General features: G+C 47.3%; 1 protein-coding gene across 7 annotated transcripts in view; it reads right to left on the bottom strand.

Annotated features, from left to right (window-relative positions):
- Rps6ka2 (ribosomal protein S6 kinase A2) overlaps positions 1-15,288 on the bottom strand; it is a 388,980-nt gene that overhangs the window by 42,628 nt on the left and 331,064 nt on the right. For all 7 annotated transcript variants that reach the window (XR_015444055.1, XM_013076709.3, XM_021238007.2 and 4 more), the window contains 3 exons: positions 12,545-12,615; positions 11,268-11,356; positions 569-633 (listed from right to left, as the gene is read on the bottom strand). Coding sequence is in view for 6 of the 7 variants with exons in the window: in XM_013076709.3 (XP_012932163.1) it covers positions 569-633; positions 11,268-11,356; positions 12,545-12,615 (225 nt within the window). In the remaining variant the exon portion in view is untranslated. The remainder of the gene's footprint in view (positions 1-568; positions 634-11,267; positions 11,357-12,544; positions 12,616-15,288) is intronic.

Raw genomic sequence — 15,288 nt, 5'->3', positions numbered from 1 at the left:
TAGCACGCTCTCCACTCTTGGAGGCCCTGGACCAGTGGGGACACAGAGCAGAGACAGGAGGCCAGAGTACACAACAAACTCCATGCTCTCTAAAGGGGATTTTGATTTTTAAAGACATTCCTTTAAAAATCCTCTGAGATTAATTTGTGAGCTCAGGAAAAGAAAATCTCAAGTGGTTTTTTTTTTTGTCAACTTAAAGGAAAGGGCTGTAGGCAGCTGTTATCAAGGGGGGAGTCTCCTCTGGACAGGACAGTAGCCTGTTGTTCTTGGCTTCCTGATGCTTCCTGGTCACCCAGGCATGAGAAATCAATGGTATCCATATCCCAAACAGCTGGTGCCTGGGCAGAAACTGGTGGGGCTGGGGGTGATACAGGGGCCATTTACACCTGCACCAGTGAGTCATAGGTGGGGCGGGGTCTCAGTCTGTACCTCTTGCAAGCCAGCCCTGAGAGTTCTCTGCCCACAGGTGGTTCAGTTTGGACAGAGCTGTATGTGCCAAGCAGCTGTCTCCTCCCCCACCCCTTTCCCTGTATCTGTGTACCGTTGGGGACTGTGGCATACAACTTACATTCCAGTCGATAGTAACAAAGAAAGGATGACGCTTAATTTCCTCTACTCCATCAATGCCAGCACCTGCCATAACAATAAAGCAGAGATGGTGCATCAGAAGAGATGTAAGATCACCTGTTGTCTCTGACAGTTCCTAGTACGGCAGTGTGAGGGGCTGGGGGCACAGGGGAGGACCTGTGAGCTCAGGTTGCTCCCACTCCCCTGTAAAGCCCCCATTCAGCATGTGACAAGGATGGTGGGTGAGAGGTGGTGAAGAGAAGGCAGGGGTGTGGAACTGGTGCTCCCTGCTCCAGGCCTGAAAACGCTGGACACCCAAGAGGGGGCAGGTGGCTAAATCATGGCTGAGGACTTCCTGCTTGAGATGCTTAGAGTGCAGCCTCAGGCAGAGCCTCTGGGAGCCAGATAAAGCCCAGCAGAGTGGAAGGGGCCCTGGGCAGAGCCCCTGGTTCTGCAGCTGTGAGGCCCAGCAGGGAAGGGAAGAATGCTGCAGGCAAGGTGGAGTTTAGGCAGGACTGAGCCCAGGGCACATGTAGCCTGGCCCTGCATCCCTCTGTCAAACCGTGGGGCGTGCTCAAGACTGAGATTGCTTCTCTCTGCAGACAGCTGCAGCTCTGTCTGCTTTGTCCCTTACTCTTCCTTACTTGGTTGCTTATATCAAAATCATAAGGCCCTGGGGGGAGGGGGAGGGAGTAGGCAAGACATGGGGATGACCAGATCACTCAGCATGAGGCTGGGATGCTTGGTGGGAGCGTCCTCACACATCTGCCAGAACTCTCACTGCCCATCAGAGGGAGCCTGATGTAAATGGTGGACTTTAGTGACAGTGTCAGTGTTGGTTCATCAACCGTGACAAATGCCCCAGTCAGGTAAGATGTTCACATTTGGGGAACTGAGTGGCAGAGGAGGTGCTAGCATACTTTCTGTTCATTTTTAGAAGTAGACTTAAAACTGCTCTAAAATTAAGGACTATTAACTAAAAGAAAGAAAGAAACAACCCTTCAGTTGTATGAGGTTGGTGCTTTCCCCAGGATGGCAAGGCTGAGGAGAAGCCTGATTCCTCCCTTCTGCCAGTCAGGGAGTGGGATGGAGGGGAGAGTGGGTAGGGGTCTGGGTCTCCTGCCAGCTCCCACTCCAAGTCTGGGGAGGTATGGGCCCCCCACTCTGCACATGGAGCTCCCTTCTGCTGCTCTGATCGGGCCTCCTCTGAGTCCATCTCCACGCAGCCTAGCAGATCCCATTCCATCCTGTCCCAAGGTTGGCTCCTTCTGTGTGAGAAACTCAAAGCAGCGAGCCAGGAGTGAGGGGCAGCACAAGGTCATCCTGCAATGCTGCGGTGACCTGTCCTTCCTGGAGCCTTACTGTCTGGTCTGTGGAGTTAGGGGACTGACCCTTTCTCTACAGCATGTGGGTCACTGGAGACAGAGCCACCATGGGCTCCATGACTCCCACCCTGGTCCTTCTGTTCCTACTATGGGAGGGACATGGACAGGGCTTCAGAAATGCTCTCTAGTGGATGACAGCCCAGGGCCACCTCCCATCTCTCCCCTAGAGATTTTCTGGGCCTTGTGATTCAAAAGAGCTGCTTTGACCAAGTGTCCCATAGCATTCTCTGGTCCCTCTCTACCTGGGAGTGTTCAGGCAGCAACTGTGCTTCTGTATGAAACATACAGGTGGGAGGCTAGAGAAAGGTCTAGGATCTGAAAATGTCACTGCCCACAAGAGCCTGGTAGAGGCACCAGCACATCCACTCCTCACTGTGGCACAGAGATAACCTCAGGGTTATTTGCCATGCATGAAGTGGTTGCTTTACAGATGAGAAAACTGAGGCAGAAGTAGGGTCGGTACCTTGCTTCAGGGTACCTTGCTTCAGGGCACATCAGCTATGAGTTGTAGAAATGGGATTTGAAGTTGCACCTGCCAGACTTAGCTGAAGTCTCCCCTTCCAGGGACTCTACTTTGATCTTTAGATCCCATCTTGGTCTTTCCTCACTGGACATCACGCTCTCCTGCCCCATCTCTGTTTTACTCTAGAGAAGGGTGCAATGTAAATTTGAGACGTGGTACAGTGCGGGAAAGGGTCTCATTCTCCCATCACCCTATCCTACCGAGCTCCTCTGCTTCACATGTTAAACATGGTAACTCCCTCATTTCACTGTGGGCTTCTTAATTCTCAGAAAATATTCCCCAAAGATGTTATTATCCACCAAGAAGATTTTCGTTATTATGTTTGCAGATAGCTCTTGGAAATAGTTGATTCCTTTGCAACATTCACATTTTTGCTGTTCTTTTAGAGTCATGCAAAATCCACTCGGAATTCTTTGGGAGCATCCTGAATGCACTCGCTGTGGCCCTCTTCCTGGCACACTGCCTGCTTCTCCCAGTGGCAGACTGGAAATGTCCAGGCGGTCACTCTCCAGGTGACTTCCAGGATTCATTGAAATATACATACTAGCTCTACTGTTTTGTTTCTTAATCATTTGTGGATAATCTACCTATTACTTCTTTAGTTCTTAAGGTATTTTCTGCTCATTTGGAATTTCATCCATTTGATCATTAAGATTCTTGCCTAGCAGTGGCTGTATCTTGAAGGGCACCATAGTCAACAGCCAGGGTAGGTGGGTGCAGATCACCAGACAGCCCCAGCCCCATGGGTCCTTGAGGTTTCCCTGGGCTGGATGGGAGTAAAGCAGCTCCAAGAAGGGGTGGGAGCTGTTTGTGTGGTCTCAGAGCAAGTGGCCAGAGGTTGGATTATAGCATGAGTTTGTAGCACTGCTCATGGAAACCCAGGTGAGATTTTCAGCAGCCAGGATGGACAACATTTGATATCATGACTGCACATCTTTTAGAGCTCACTTCAGGGCAGGAAACAAGAGAAACCAAAACCCACAGGTGCCTTGGAGGAGGACATGATTGCATTAGTCGATGATTGCTTACTTGCTGTGCTATTTTTGTGTACATCAGCACATTTAATTCCTTCCTAGTCTTTGCCTCGAGTCACCTTGGAGAATCTTCCAAGAGTTTCTGGGAGAAGCAGTGGATACTCATTAGGTGTGAGCTAGAAAGCTCTCAACTTTGGGAAGAAAGACTGAGAAGTAGATTCAATAGGTTTATGCTCCCTGTAACTCTTCCTGTCCCACAGGAAAGTCAGGAGAGGAAAAACACCGGTTTTGAAAACCAGCTGTCCTAGTCCCTGTCACACTGTGGTTAGACATTGATATGACATAAACTTCCGTCAGAAGAGGCTTTACTCAAGTCAGGATGCACCAAAGAGCACTCCACCTGGCGCAGCCCACAGAGCCTATCACAGACCTGCTCCCCAGGCTGGAACTGATGGCCACCTGGGTCCAGGCAGTGCAGCAGAGCCCAGAGGCAGTGCAGGTCTGATGAGCTCTGTTTTTGCAGAGTGTAACCCAGAGCCTTTCTCAGTCTGCATCTCAGTCTGCATCTCTCATGTGATGACTGAACCCTGGCTTCCACCTCTTCTTTCTCTTACACTATTCTGAAATTCCCAGATTTGCAAATTATCGACAGTCACAGCAGGCTAGGCTTGGGAGGGACCTTTCTGGGCACAGGTAAGGGACCTGAAGGGCAGCAAGGGATGAGAATCCCCAGGGCTTTAACCATGGAACATGCCTACTCCTCTGCCCAGACCTGTTCACCCAACACAGCTATACCTAAGCAACTGTTCTGGTTGAGGCTGATGTGCCCCTGTCTTCCTCCTTCACAGATCCTCCAGCCAGTCCTGCTCCTTTAGGGCCGTCTCCAGCCTGGTGGAAATCCTACATATCCATAGACAGGTGTGCCATTTTTTTTCTTTTATTTTCTCCACTCCTCTGCAGAGTACTGGGGATTGAACCTTAGCACTGTGCTCCATCCCCAGCAGTTTTTGTTTTGTATATTTGAGACAGGGTCTCGATAAATCCCTAAATTGCCCAAGCTGGCCTCAAACTTGTGATCCTTTTGCTTCAGCCTTCTAGAGTTCTGGGGTTACAGACCTGTGCCACCATGACTGGCTGGGTGCCCCTTTCTTTGCTTTTGTGATTTTGCACAGAATGCTTCTTGGACCTGAAATGCCTCTGACCCCCAGCACACTGCATACTCTGTGAGCAACCTGAGCATTCTCAAGGAGCAGCTCCACCACCTTGCTCCCGACCACAGCTGTTTTGGAGTTTTGAACTCTCTTTTATCTATGATAATCTCACAATGTGTAATAAGCAAATGTATGGCCCAAACACTATTGAAGTGCTGCCTCTCCCGTCATGGCCTGGACATGACCACAGGTTGCCTGCATGCTAACTTGGGAGGTGAAAAGGGCCAGCACTCTTCTTAAAAGAGAGGGAGGAGGATAAATGATTACAGCACAGTAAAAGACTAGGGTGTAGGGCACACACTTCGCATGCAAGAGGCCCCATGTCCAATTTCCAGTATAGGAAAAGAAAGTACAAAACATTCATGCAAACAAGAAAAACAGTGTTCTATATGGTTCTTCCAGAGGTAAGGAGGTCTTTAGGTAAAAACCTTCATAAAATGTTTGATTTCAGAAATACAATCTTATATCCTTAAGACTATGGTTATGTAATTATCTTTCTTATTTTTCTAAACCTTGATAGTCTCTTCACCCAGCTGCTCTATGAAATGATAATTCTATGTACAATTCAATGACACAAATAAATTGAGGTTTTTTTATACAATTCATTATATCCAACTAATGTGAAATTTCAGGGAATTCTCCTCTACAGGAGAAGAGAGGAAAATTTTATCTTCAGCATAAATTAAAGTAAAATAGAATCAACTTGTGAATTAAAGATAGCTCATTTTTCAAGCCTGACAGGCAAGTGCAAGAACTCCTGTGAGAAATATAAAACTATGCACAGGAGTCTTCCAGAAAAACCTCTTAATTTCCAGTTAAGACTTTGAGGCACAGAAGGGGGCCTTTGTTGCTGCGTTAGAAATGTTACCAATACTTAGTTCTGATTTATGGCTTCTAACACCTGACATTGCTCTAGAATCCAGCCAAAGCCCCCTTTGCAGTGGAACTGATGGATCTTACACTATGCGCTCCAGGGTGAAGGTCCTGCTCTGAGTTCTTTGATGAGAATGTGCATCTCGACTCTCTCTGATCCATTGTTTTTGAGGCACACAGGCAGTGGGAACCCTGACAACCCAGGCCCTTTCTCATTTCACTTGGGTTGTCACTGGGAATTCTGCACCAGCTTTTTGGAGCCCCAGAGCCAAACCTGCCCCTCTAAGGGGACTCTCAGAATCTGGAGTCCCCACAGCTCCCCAGGATGGGCTCTGTCCAGTGTTGCCCTGTTGCGTGGGGAGGAAGTTTCCTCTGAGCCCTGTGCAAAAGACTGGCTGAGAGGTTCAGTGCCACGCTTCCTCTACCCGAACCCAGAAGAAGGAGATCGTCTTCAGTAGTTGACTATTTTTTGCCTTAGAAATCCTGAGCTGGGAGAAGTGATGGAGCCCCAGATTGATTAGATGACAGCTTGGCATTGCTAAGGCTGTGATCTTGGTCAGTTTCAGGTATCAGTGACAACTCAGGCTGACTCTGAATGGTTTGTCATTAGGAGAGAAAAGTAATTTAGAGAATCAAAAATGTTTTAATGAACTCCAGTTTCAGTAAGGGAAACCCTGTTTCTTGAGAAAGGAATGGCGTCTTGTAAATCCCTGCCTTGCCCTTGAGAGACTGTGAAAAGGATGTGACCTGACCTCCCACCCTTTTCACAGTCTCTCAGGGGCAAGGCAGGGATTTACACTCATTCTGCAGATGTTACCATGGCAGGGACAAATTAAGGTAACATTCTGAACTAGTTATCGCCCCAAAGGGAGCATTCTTAGCAAAGGTGACTGCATCAGCCTCGAGACTTTCAATATCGAGTCCTGATATTTGCCTGACTGTCTGATGAGGTGGGAGAAGCCTGAGAAACTGTGTAACAATAACACATGACTACAGGGACAAGTGTGGGGGGATGGATGGGTGTCACGCACAGGTGTCACAGCAGGGATGAGGGCCTGGGATGCCCATGGAGGGAGGGGGTATGTACAGAATCCCAGGCCATCAAAACTAGGCAGGATCACAGGCTGTCCACCTGACTGTTTGCCAGGGTGATTGTCCCCAGTGGGTTTGGCCTGGACTTCAGCGTGCTGACGACCTGGCCACTGTGGACATGGACAGAGAACCACCTTGTGGGCACTGTAGCTGTTTGTGGCCATAATGCTTTCCACCACTGCCACTACAGTAAGGCAAAGAAGCTCCTGTAGCCCTGGGACACCACCAAGGAGAAGGGTGGGTGTCCTCTCCTCATGGAATCTCAAAGGGTCAAGAACACTGATTCTTCAACTCAGGGGCCCAAATCCTCTTCCAGTGGCATGAGCATAATGAGCAACACACCCTTCCTAAGTAAGGGACTTGGATTGCTCTTCCCTGAAGCCTCCAGAAGAGATCATAGGGAGGCAAGGGCGGACAGAGACCCTTCCACTGCCACGTTTCTCCCTTTGCTCTCCTAGGTCTTAGGGGGCCTGAGGACTCACAGCAGAGTCTGTTGAAGCAGCTTCTCCACACTGGCCGGCGAGAGGTCAAGGGAGGGGGCAGATGAGACTGCTAGGGAGGATGAAATGCCCAAAAGATGAGAGTGTGACAGTCACCAGGGAAAAGCACATTGTAAGTGAGAATACTGGGTGAGCACAGGTAAAGAGCAACTCTGTCTACACACAAGGCCCATGCTGTGCTGCACCGGGGGCGTGACTCATCTGTACATGCTTATTGTCATCGTCTTTTCTGATTTCTCTCTGGACAAGGAAATTGGAGAGTGATGAATAGGAACACTGAGAGTTGGATTCTGCCCTGGCATTCAGCATGTCAGAGTCAAGAGGTTTCAGGACGCCCTAGAGAACACTCACCTTCTTCCATTCACTCCAGTTCATTCAGTGCCCATTAGGGGTTTGGTGTGACCCAGGAGCCAAGGTGTGAAGGTGACCCAGACACTGCCTCTGCCTCCCTGGAGCTCACCACTCTCACACATCTGAGTGACCCTTGGTGGCTGCTAATGAACCCTCATATCCAGCCCTCTGTTCCTGTCGCTCCAACCATAGATACATGTTTTCCTGCCTTTCTTTTAGCTAGAAGTGCCAGGTGACAATTCTAGCCATTAAGAAGTGTAGGGAAGTCTCAGAAGCTTCCTAACAAACTTTACTTTCCTAATGAGAATGCAACTATCTGAATCCGTTTCCTTCTTTTCCCTCCTTCAATATGCATGTGATGCCTGGAGCTGTTACATCTATTTTGTGATCATAAGACATCAAGCATGAAGATAAAAAGGCCATTAAGCACTGAGGATGGTAAACTAAAAAGACAGAGCTTTTGATAACAACAGTCCAGCTGCCAAAGCAATGCCTACAACTCATCCACCACCATATGTTTTTTTTTATGTGAGAAAAATAAGCTACAATTTGAAAAACTAAATTGAATTAAAAAATTTTAAATTATTAGAAAGTTCTGCTCTTTGTGGCTAAAAGCAATTCTTATGGATGTACCTGTTTTCATAAATGAATTGAGTTTCTCCTTTTTATCACCTTTCCAGTATTGCCATGAAGATTTAAATATATAATGGTGGCTCCAGCACAGTCTTAATGAATATCATTGTTATTGTCCCAGAGAGGAGCCTGAAGCTGGGGAAAATGCAATGGCTTGTTCACCTAGCTTGGTAAGAAGCTACTTGGGCAGAGGGTGTCAGAGGCTACCACCTATTCTCCTCACCACTCTCCGGGCATGTCTCAGGGTCACACTAGATGTGGCCACACATGCGGGCCAGTACAGAGTGCTTGGGAAGGAGCAGCACAGAATCACAGCCAAGATGCATCCCAAGTTGGGACCAACTGTAGGAGAGGGGTGGACCAGGGCCAGGACTCTGCCATGGGTGGAATTGCAGGGCTGCAGAAATGAGCACAAACGACAGGTAGGGATGTTCATGTGCACTTGCAGTGGCTCACAGTGTTGTAAATCAGTGCATTCTGGTCGGGCTGGGATCCACTGGGTTGGGAGGCGGGTCCCTGATGGTAAGCCTGGAGTGGTGGTCTAGGGAGGTCATCTCAGCGCTGCTTTGGTACCCATGGAGACTTTAACAGAAGCTAACTTATTTAACTCCTGACTCAGATGTCAGGTCAGAAGTGCACAATTAGGATTCTGAGGGGGCACAGAGACAAACCCTAAGGTTCTGCAGTGATTGGCTTAGCTGAGTGCTATGGTTATCATCCTAACTTATGTCTGCCTCAAAATACGGGCTTACAGGAAAGATGGCCTCTCCTGTCTCTACCTCAGGCTGTGTGGTGAGGCCGCCAGCTGCCTGGCCAGGCTGAGCTTGAATTGAAATCTGCAGTGAGACTGCAGCTCCAGCAGGACACAGGGTTAGATATATCTGGGGTCTTGTGACCCTGCTGCTGCTCCGTGAACTACCCCCTGCCTGGGTGCTGACCTGCAGCAGGCCCAGAGCTGGCGTGGACTCCATCCCCTGAGGGTGAGCACTGAGTGACTACTTGTCATTGCTGGGCATCAGGGAGCAAACACAAGGAATTCCTAAACACAGTTCATGGCGCAGACAGCAGAGGAGTGGGCACTGCTGGCCTCACAGGTGTGGGATGATGTTGCCCAGCAATGGCGTCGTAAGCCATTAGTCTCTCCAGGAGAGTCACAACAAGGCCGTGGGACCTGTTTGGGATTTTCTCCAGCAACAATACCTCAGGGAGGTTCTGTTGAGGCCACACAATTCCCCTGCACTGAGAACTTAGCACACACAGCCTCAGGGCCACTTCAGTCACAACCAGGAGTCAATGGGTCCAGACTAGAGATCCCATGGGGGCCGCCTTGTAAAAGGCTCACAGTATCCCACCAGCTGGTGTTGATCACTCTCTCTAGCCTGGATCACTGCTCTTATCACAGACACAATCAAGATGCCATATTGGGGGTTTTGGCGGGCTCAGGCCAGGGCCTACCCATCCCCATAACAGGCTGGACTTTCTCTCTCTGCATCCTGAGCTAGCCTCTGGGTACCTCTCTGTCAGGTCCCAGTGGTCCCCCGTACCAAGGGACCTGCTCTAGGGGACCTGCCAGTGTTGTCCCGAGACATGTCAGAGTCACAAGTTGGTAGAGAGGGGGTGCCGCTGGCCCTTGGTGACTACAGTAGACGTTGAAGGAATCTGACTGCTCCCATCCTGACCAGAGACCCCTCTAAAGCCCCTCCCAGAATAGCGCATCTGGTGACTCATAACATTATCAGCCCTGCTACTGATAACAACCACTACTCTGCAGGTTCCCAAGCCTCGTCCTTGGGGAAGCATCCTCGGCAGGCAGCCACAACCCCTTTCAGGGAACTCCCTGCCCTCCCTCATGACCCTATGAAAGACCCCACAGCCTGTAGAAGAGTTACTGGTCTGGTCTAAGTACTAGAGTGGTCCCTCTCTCTCAGGTTTGTTCTGAAATAAACCTGTCTTGTTGAGCTCACATCTGTTTTTTTTTTTTTTCCTAACAGATGTGTCACTGAGAAGCTTATAAAACAGAAGTTTTAAATACTCAGTTATATGCAACTGTCATTAAAGGTAACTATGGAAAATTTTTATAAAGTTTATTTTGAAAATAAATCAGCAGGAAAAGATAATTGCATAAAAGATAAAATCTGGATTACATATAATTAATAATCAGAATAACATTAATAATTCATAATAATATAAATTTATGTGAATTACTCAATATTTTAAATGCATAAATATTGATTAAAGTTATGTAACTGCCCTTTTCCTAAGGTCATGAAATTGTTGCACATAAATGATTATATATATTGTGAAATATTCCAAGGGAGTAGATGGTACTTTTAATATTAGTCTTACTTCTAATAACTGAAGGATAATAAATTAATGCAAAAGTTCCCTGAAATTAAAGCTGATATGTGAAAGAAATTTAATGGGGTCTGAGTTTCCTGTGGGGTTGGGCCAGGCAGAGAAGAAAATCTAATTATTTTCTCCAAAATGAAATATTTCCTGACTTAACTTTTGCCTTCCTTTCTTAACTGTCTTGCATCTATAAAGTTAGAGTTAAAAGAGCAGTAATTAATTTGTTCCTTGCATCTGTTTGTGTAATGACACAACCTGGACAGCCCCCTGTGCTCATGCGGCACTATGACTGAACCACACTGGGCCTTACCCTGGACGTCTTAGAGCTGCCCTGAGATCTGCCAGGCCAAGTAGGCAAACCCTTCCATAAATAGTCAACAGAAGAGAAAGAAAAGGAATCAGGGCTTAGTTAATGCTAAGGTAACCCTGGATTCTAATAGCTCTTGAGTTCCTTAATTTAAGAGATAGAAAAGTACAAGTGGCTTTTCAATGGTTCTGTCCTTAGTTTGTGGAAGTCCCAAAAGTGAAGGAAGTGAAATCAGGAGGAGAAAGTGCCACCATTTTGCGTGAAAACCAGCAACTTTATGCTTTGGTGTGACTATGTTTAAGAAATCACGACCAGACCTGGTGACCCGGGAGCTCAGACCGTATATGAAAGTATTTCCACCCCTGTCCAGGACCCTTGTGTTTGGAGTGAACTTAGCCAGGCAAAGTGCAAGAGTAGAAGTGGAGCTGAGGCAGTCCTTTCACATCCCCAGGGGATAAGGGGGGGCCCATGTCCCCCAGGGAGGGGTGTCATGGGCTCTTACCCAGTCGGTTGCAGGGGTTCCTCTTGAAGAGGGCTCTCAGCAAGCTCTGGGCCTCCATGCTCAGGAACTGTGGCATCCCCAGCTTGGCTCTGAAAAGCAAACACACTCAGGATAAGAATGAGCCACTGAGGGATGGGGACTTGCTCATTCAGCACTAGCAGACCCCAGAATCACCCAGGGCTGCAGTGCCCAAATCTTGGCCTTAGATCTCTTCTGCACCTTAAAAGTTTTTGAAGACACCGAAGAGCTTTTGCTTATATGTGGCTTGTAGCTGTGATATTTATTATATTAGAAAAAGAGAGTGCAAAACTTTTACAATTATAATTTACTAATTCATTTAAAGTATAATAAAAAGATTAAAATAGCAATAATGATCCCATTAGCATCAACAACATTTTTCATGGAAATCAGCTATGGTTTCCAAAATCAAGACAAAAAAAGCCTTTAGCAGCCAGTGGCATCATCTATGCTGAGGTGAGCCTCTGCCTGGCTCTCTGGGGACAACCGCACTCTCACCTGCCTCTACATCAGGCCATTGCAATACTGTGAGGGACACCTGGGGAAGGAGGACTCTGCAGACCCAAGGAGGGCCACTCACCCCAGGTGACTGGGGTTCCCTGGCCCATCTTGAGGACCCAGACAAAGACCATGGTGTCTACTCCTCAGAGACCCTACCACTCCCTAGCGACTGGCATTAGTTTACCCCTGGGCTTGCTGGAGGGATGATTCCAGCTGTAAACCACTAAAGATTGTGCTCCCCTTTAAAGTTCCAGTGAGCAGGGGTGGTCACCTCAAGAATCATAGTCATAGCTACAGGCACCCCACAATCAAAGCCACTCTCTAGAAGAGAAAACTAATTAAATAAAAGGACAACACCTTGGCTTTGCATATAGGCCTCAGCTCTAGGATTTCCTCCATCCATCTCTCATTGCCTGTAAAGGAGGACAGAATTTACAAAAACTTAACTGACAGCATCTTAGGTGCCTCTGATTTTATAAAAGCTATTCGACCAATTGCAGCAGAGTTCTTGCTGTGGTCACAAGTTATTCCATCAAGTGGTCCTAATTCTGCTGCCTTGCTCTACAGGAACAAACTGACTTGGAGTCCCACCCACCTTGCTTCTTGCCCTTCTCTGACACTCATGCTCAGCTCACATCTGGGATCTTGTGATCAGGTGGCTCTGAGAGCCCTATTTGTCCACTTGCATGAGAAACCATTTTCTTCAGGCTCAAGGCTAGTGATGCCAACTTGCACTCTGGGGTGCCTGCCCCACTCACTTGAGGATGAGGGCCATCGTCTCCTTCCGGTCCTTCCCCTGGAATGGCAGGGACCCAGTGAGCATCTCAAACTGCAGAGCAACAGAGAACAGGGTGAGTTTGTTCCTTATTCCCCAGTCCCATAGAAATGCATCTGCTGGCCTCTGCTGGGCACATCACCAGGGAACAATGGTCTTGGGAGTTCTCACAGGGAACAGGTAAACTGTGTGGGACTTAGGGACCCTCCTTCTCTGCTAGGGGTTGGGGAGGAACTCCACCAGTAGCTGGAGGAGGAGGAAGGTGGGTGCAGTGTTGCCCCAATTATACAGCCCCTTAGTGCGATCTGACAATGTGGCACTGGCATCTCCCAGATGCAGTCAGTGCACACTGGCCAGGAGGGAGCTGGAGGTGAGGGAGGACTGAGGGCAGCTTTTGCCGAACAGGGGTTCCTGCTCCAGTTGCCCTCGGCAAAACCAGGGTTGATTCCATGGAGGAAGAGGCCCAGAATCCCATGGTGTGAGAACACACACATCTGACCCCTCCTGGTACAGGAACCAGGGCAATCACCACAAGAAGTCTTTTTCACATACATAAAACCCTGAATCTAACAGTAATGTTCCAAGGCATCTGCTCTGCTCTGTCATGAGAAGGAAGCCTAGTCCACGTTTTTCCTGGTTCTATTGAATCTGCTCTAGTCTTGACATTTTAATTGCATATGTCTCTGTCCCTTTGCAATTTACCCTTTAGCGTTTTCCTTTGCATTATGAAAATATTGGGAAATGCAGAAAAGTAGAAAGACCAAAACCAATCACCCCACTCCTATTAAAGATACCCACCATGACCATTTGTTATCTCCTTCTAGTACTTTATTCAAGCTGTTTTGTCTGTTTCATTTTATTTTTATTTTATAAAATCATAGATAAGGCTTGGTATACTAATTCTTAAGAGTAATATAAAACTTTCTGCACTTACTAGAAAATATGTGCAATATCATTTTATATGTGAGCATATCAACACAAAACAGTGCACCGACTGCTGGACACTTAGGATGTTCCTAATTTCCTGTTAGTGTAAGAAGTATTTCTAAATGTTTTCCTAAGATTTGGAGGTATCTGTAAGATAGGATACCATGAACGAAATTACAAGCTTAAAGAAACAATGCAGTTAAGACCTTATTAGTATTACTCATCTGATTTCTGAAAACAAAAATTTAAAATAGGTTCCTGCCAGTTCAGGAGTTTGAACCCCTTTCCATCTTATGAAACCTGCTGTCCACACAGAGCTTCCGGCCTCAGGCAATAATGAATGGATAAGTAAAAAAACAAGAAAGTCCAGATGAGAATTTAAAAATAGACAAAAGTAATTAAGTTGAAAGGCTAGAATGCACCTACTTGCAGATGAGCTATTTATCTGATAAAACAGGACAAATATTTTAAAGCTGATTATATAAATTATAATCTCTCTTAAAATAGGGTCATATTAGGAAAGGGAAATTTCTTCCTCTTTTGGTTCTTTTCTTCTTTCACTCTCATTCTGGCTTTCCTGCAGTCTACTAAGAGAATTCATAAAATCCCACTTCCAAGGAAGAGCCCATGGCTACATGGAACAAGAGGGCTGCCCCTCCACACTTGCCGTTTAACCCTTGCTGCTGGAAGCTGCCCATATCCTGACACCTGCATGTCATCAGCTGCTGGTTACTGCTGGACTAGTCTGCCTCATATGTGCTGACTACTACGATCCTCTCATGCTCAGGGTCCCTGTTTTTTGCGTTCCCTCCCCCTCCCCTTCCTCTGCCCACATGGTTCTTTCCTCTGTAACTAGGCCACATGGGAGGACACCACCTTCTATGAATCCTTAGGACACAGCCCCAAGTGGGCACTTAGTAAATATTCTCTATGATGAACATGATGTGAAGAAGGTGATAATGACAAGTTATTTTTGCCGCTTGCACAAGTCTTGGCACTTTGGCTTCATTTCCAGGCCCCTTGAGGGCCCCCACAGAAAGGGGATCATTTCTGTACCATTGTTCTGAATGGAGCTTCTGGAGAACATTTTAGTCTGAAAGTATCTCATTAACTCAGGGTACAATGGATGAGCTTCCTGGGACATCACCTGTGATGAGACTTTTGCTCTGGTGTTGGATAACAAAGGCTTCCAGGAAACACTGGTTAAAGTCATGGTTCACTCTGGGGCTCTACCCTGGAGCACGCATGCTTTAGGGGAACACTCCAAGTGATGCATGCACAAATCAGCACCAAAGTCAGGCTGTGGAAACCTACAGAGGGACTTTGACCAGACACAGGCCTAGCTTCACTGGAATAGCTATGATGTTACTAGGATAAGGAATAATTTGATATATCTCAAGTGGAATGTCTCAGATTCCAGGGGGCATTTCCCAAATGTGAGACAGTTTTGATTTTCATGGCAGGAGGTGTTGGTGATACATGCATCCAGTCTGGGATGGCAAGGTCAGGAAGGCTGATAAACATCCTATGATGTACAGGATGTCCGACAACAAAGAACTTTTCAGGCTCGAACTTTGATAGGGTTAGGGTGAAGTGTTGCCTTAAGGGACGTCTGATGAACCCCCAGGCAACGGCCAGCCATGGGGGTCAGGCATGACCCACCCAAGTGGCCCAGAGAGGGCTGAGGACAGCTGAAAGAGAAGATTCTCTGTGGTCCTTGAGAGCCTAGGATGTAAATTCATTTGGTGGGTCAACATTTTTAAGAAGAAAGCAACAACAATATAGTAATTTAATCTGAAA

Source organism: Heterocephalus glaber, unplaced genomic scaffold, assembly GCF_053883595.1.
Source record: "Heterocephalus glaber isolate CG9 unplaced genomic scaffold, H.glaber_assembly_v1.0 deba00001593, whole genome shotgun sequence".
NCBI lineage: Eukaryota > Metazoa > Chordata > Mammalia > Rodentia > Bathyergidae > Heterocephalus > Heterocephalus glaber.
This window is presented reverse-complemented; position numbering and strand designations above follow the sequence as displayed.